Source organism: Somniosus microcephalus, unplaced genomic scaffold, assembly GCF_052327205.1.
Source record: "Somniosus microcephalus isolate GS21.2 unplaced genomic scaffold, FLI_Smic_1.0 scaffold48, whole genome shotgun sequence".
Classification (NCBI taxonomy): Eukaryota; Metazoa; Chordata; class Chondrichthyes; order Squaliformes; family Somniosidae; genus Somniosus; species Somniosus microcephalus.
In genome coordinates, this window is record NW_028225235.1 from 827,949 (window position 1) to 831,883 (window position 3,935).

At 53.9% G+C, this 3,935-nt stretch overlaps 1 protein-coding gene across 1 annotated transcript; it reads left to right on the forward strand.

Annotated features, from left to right (window-relative positions):
• Positions 1-518: 518 nt before the first annotated feature.
• On the forward strand, positions 519-1,964 carry LOC147083649 (uncharacterized). Its single transcript, XM_085980148.1, has one exon. The coding sequence runs from the start codon at positions 621-623 to the stop codon at positions 1,959-1,961; it is 1,341 nt and encodes a 446-aa protein (XP_085836274.1). The 5' UTR covers positions 519-620; the 3' UTR covers positions 1,962-1,964.
• Positions 1,965-3,935: the final 1,971 nt, after the last annotated feature.

Genomic DNA, 3,935 nt, shown 5'->3' on the forward strand with positions numbered 1-3,935 from the left:
GAACCTGTGGTATTCTCTACCACAGAAGGCAGTTGAGGCCAAATCATTAAATATATTCAAGAAGGAGTTAGATATAGTTCTTAAGGCTAAAGGGATCAAGGGGTATGGGGAGAAGGCAGGGACAGGGTACTGAGTTTGGATGATCAGCCATGATCTCATTGAATGGCGGAGCAGGCTCGAGGGGCCGAATGGCATACTCCTATCTTCTATGTTTCTATGTCACAATTGGCCCCAGCACACCTGAGCTGGAGAGGAGGTCCTGACCCTGTGGAGCAGGAGAGGGTGGGGCCATGGGGCGCATGCGCAGGGTCAGCCACAACTCAGCGTGGCGGCCGGAGCGCTTTCTGGAGCATGGGGTCTTGTGGGGATTGCAGCCGCCATTACTGTTGATCCTTTCAACCAACCTGTGCAGCAACTGGGGCCTGAAAATCAGCTTCACTGCCCCTGGGCTGGGAAAGGGAGACATGAGACAACATTCTCCCTCTTACCCCCTTTCTAAACTCCTTTTACAGGGTTTTAGAAGTGGAACATTTACAGACAGGAAGCTCAGACCAAACATCACATCAAGATTGACAGAGTCACTGGCTTCATCAGGACCTGAATATCATCGGCCTTTGCACATGGAAGGAAAGAGCAGCGATCGCAGTGCAGAAAAAGTGCACATGTGTTCCATGTGTGGACGTACATTCAGCCGATTGCCCAACCTGGAGGGCCCCAAGGGCAGGCACACTGGAGAGAAATGGTATGAATGTGAGGACTGTGGGAAGGGGTTTGCCCAGCTGACTAGCCACGAGCGCAGTCACAGTGGGAACCGATTGCATAAATGCGAGGACTGCGGGAAGGGATACCTTCACCCGTATGCACTGGAAGCTCATCGGCGAACTCACACCGGGGAGAGGCCGTTCACCTGCCCCGTGTGTGGGAAGGAATTCGCTTGGTCATCCAATCTGCTGAGACACCAGCGAGCTCACACCGGGGAGAGGCCATTCACCTGCTCCGTGTGTGGGAAGGGATTCGCTCAATCCTCCCACCTGCGAACCCACCAGAGAGTTCACACCGGGAAGTCGCTGTTCACCTGCCCAGTGTGTGGGGAGGGATTCGCTCAGTCCTCCAACCTGCGGACACACCAGCGAGTTCACACCGGGGAGAGACCGTTCACCTGCTCCGTGTGTGGGAAGGGATTCGCTCATTCATTCAGCTTGCAGACCCACCAGCGAGTTCACACCGGGAAGACGCCGTTCACCTGCCCCATGTGTGGGAAGGGATTTGCTCAGTCCTCCCACCTGCGGAGACACCAGCGAGTTCACACCGGGAAGAGGCCGTTCACCTGCCCAGTGTGTGGGAAGGGATTCGCTCAGTCCTCCCACATGCGGAGACACCAGCGAGTTCACACTGGGGAGAGACCGTTCACCTGCCCCGTGTGTGGGAAGGGATTCGCTCAGTCGACCAACCTGCAGTTACACCAGCAAGTTCACACCAGGGAGAGGCCGTTCACCTGCCCCGTGTGTAGGAAGGACTTCACATGTTTGTCCAACCTGCTGAGACACCAGCGAGTTCATTCTGACGAGAGACCCTTTAAATGTTCAGACTGTGGGAAGAGCTTTAAATGCTCCCAGTACCTGATGAAGCACCAGCGGCTGCACACTGGAGAGAGACCATACGGCTGCTCTCACTGTCACAAGAGGTTTGTGAACTCTGCGGACCTGCTGACGCATCAGCGAGTTCACACCAGGGCGAGGCCGTTCACCTGCTCCGTGTGTGGGAAGGGATTCGCTCGGTCCACCCTCCTGCTGATACACCAGCCTGCTCACACCGGCGAGAGGCCGTTCACCTGCTCTGTGTGTGGTAAGGGATTCGCTTGGTCATCCAATCTGCTGAGACACCAGCGAGTTCACACTGGGGGAGGCCATTCACCTGCTCCGTGTGTGGGAAGAGATTCGCTCAGTCCACCGTCCTGCTGAGACACGAGCAACTTCACACCGGGGAGAGGCCGTTCACCTGCTCCGTGTGTGGGATGCGATTCGCTCGGTCCACCCTCCTGCTGATACACCACAGAGTTCACACTGGGGGAGGCCGTTCACCTGCTCCATGTGTGGGAAGGGATTCACATAGTCCACCCTCCTGTTGATACACCAGCGAGTTCACACTGGAGAGAGTCCGTTCACCTGCTCCGTGTGTGGGATGGGATTCGCTCAGTCCACCCTCCTGCTGATACACCAGCGAGTTCACACCGGGGAGAGGCCGTTCACCTGCTCCGTGTGTGGGATGGGATTCGCTCGGTCCACCCTCCTGCTGATACACCAGCGAGTTCACACCGGGGAGAGGCCGTTCACCTACTCCGTGTGTGGGAAGGGATTCGCTCGGTCCACCCTCCTGCGAAGAAACCAGCGAGTTCGCACTGGGGAAAGACCGTTCACCTGGTCCGTGTGTGGGAAGGGATTTGCTCAGTCCACCCTCCTGCTGATACACCAGTGAGTTCACATCGGGGAGAGACCGTTCACCGACTGCATAGGCGGCACGGGATTGACTCAGTTCTCCAGCCAACTGAAACAGCAGTCACTTTGAAGTAGAGAGAGGCCGTTCACCTGCTCCCAGTGAAGGAAGGGATAAACTCAGTCGTCCAGCCTGCTCGGACACCAGCGAGTTCACACCGGACAGTCGCCGTTCACTGAGCGTCCTGCAGTGGGGAAAGAGTTAAACTGACATCGCTGGCAGTTTCACTGAATGGTGTAACAAAGACAATAATCTAATAGGCCTTTTGCAGTAGTAAGCTTTTTCTAAGTTGCTGAACTGACAGTTGAGATAACCTAGCTGGACATGGAACCATAAAGAGGCCTAGAGGATGTAAGTTCTGTTCTGGCAGGAAAGTAAAACAATGAAAGAGGCCTAGAGGCAGGAAAGGAGGACAATGAGTCAGAAGTACAATGTTGACGAGACCCATTTGGCAGAAACAGAGGTCATAGGTGCAACAACAGCTTGGGGGATAACGGCCAGTAATAAAGGCGGTACTTTAATGTAACGCAGCATAGGCAACCAATCAGTGAAGATGCATGCGGGCTGTGGTGTATGTGCCTTTAAGAGCCCCTGTGTACTGTAATGCCGGTAATGACCACTCGGGCTATATAATCCTGTATAGTGTTTTGTATCTTTTAGTTCACCTCCAGACTTTGTTCAGTAAACACCTGTGAAACCTACTCCTGCCTTCCGTGTCTCTATTAACACATGGATACAACAGTGGCGACGAAGTGGAAATGGACTTACCTGCAATTCGGCAGCACCTCAAGAAGATCGATTCCTCAGACGAAAGTCAAAGAAAAGCAAGAAAAAAAAACGAGAAAAAAAACTGTGGTTTCACCAGCTAGCCGAGCTGGTGGCAGGTACTGCAATAATCCTTCCTGGGCGGCGGGCTGGGGCTCCATCGGCTGGCTCTGCAGTGGGGCCCAGCAGCGAAGGCGGAGGCAAACACAGACAGAGGGGGGGAGCACTCGGGAGACGGCCGGCGCTGCAAAGCAGGTCGGCGTTCGGAGAAGCAGAGGGAGGGAAAAGTCCCAGAGTGTCCGGCGGGTACGAGTCTCCACCTGTAAATAAAAACTGCGGAAAACAGCGTTGTCAGCAGCAGCAGCAGCGGGAAAGCGCAGGAAGCGCCATTTTTTCTGCAGGAAAGGAAGGAAAGCGCGGGAAGCGCCATTTTTTTCCCAAGATGCCTAAGGCTGGCAATATTAATGCTTTCGATAACAATATAGAGAATTGGACCACATATGTGGAAAGAGTGGAGAAATATTGCACAGCGAATGAAATTAAAGATGATAAGGCATCGGTACTTCTAAATCTAATGGGCGCAAGGACATACGGGCTGTTACGAAACTTAATCACTCCAGCCAAACCGATGGACAAGAATTTTAAGGAGATTGTTGATACCCTACACTGCCAATTCG

Excerpts from the sequence above, each read along its gene's own strand:
- LOC147083649 (XM_085980148.1), top strand. The coding sequence starts at position 621 with ATGGAAGGAAAGAGCAGCGATCGCAGTGCAGAAAAAGTGCACATGTGT.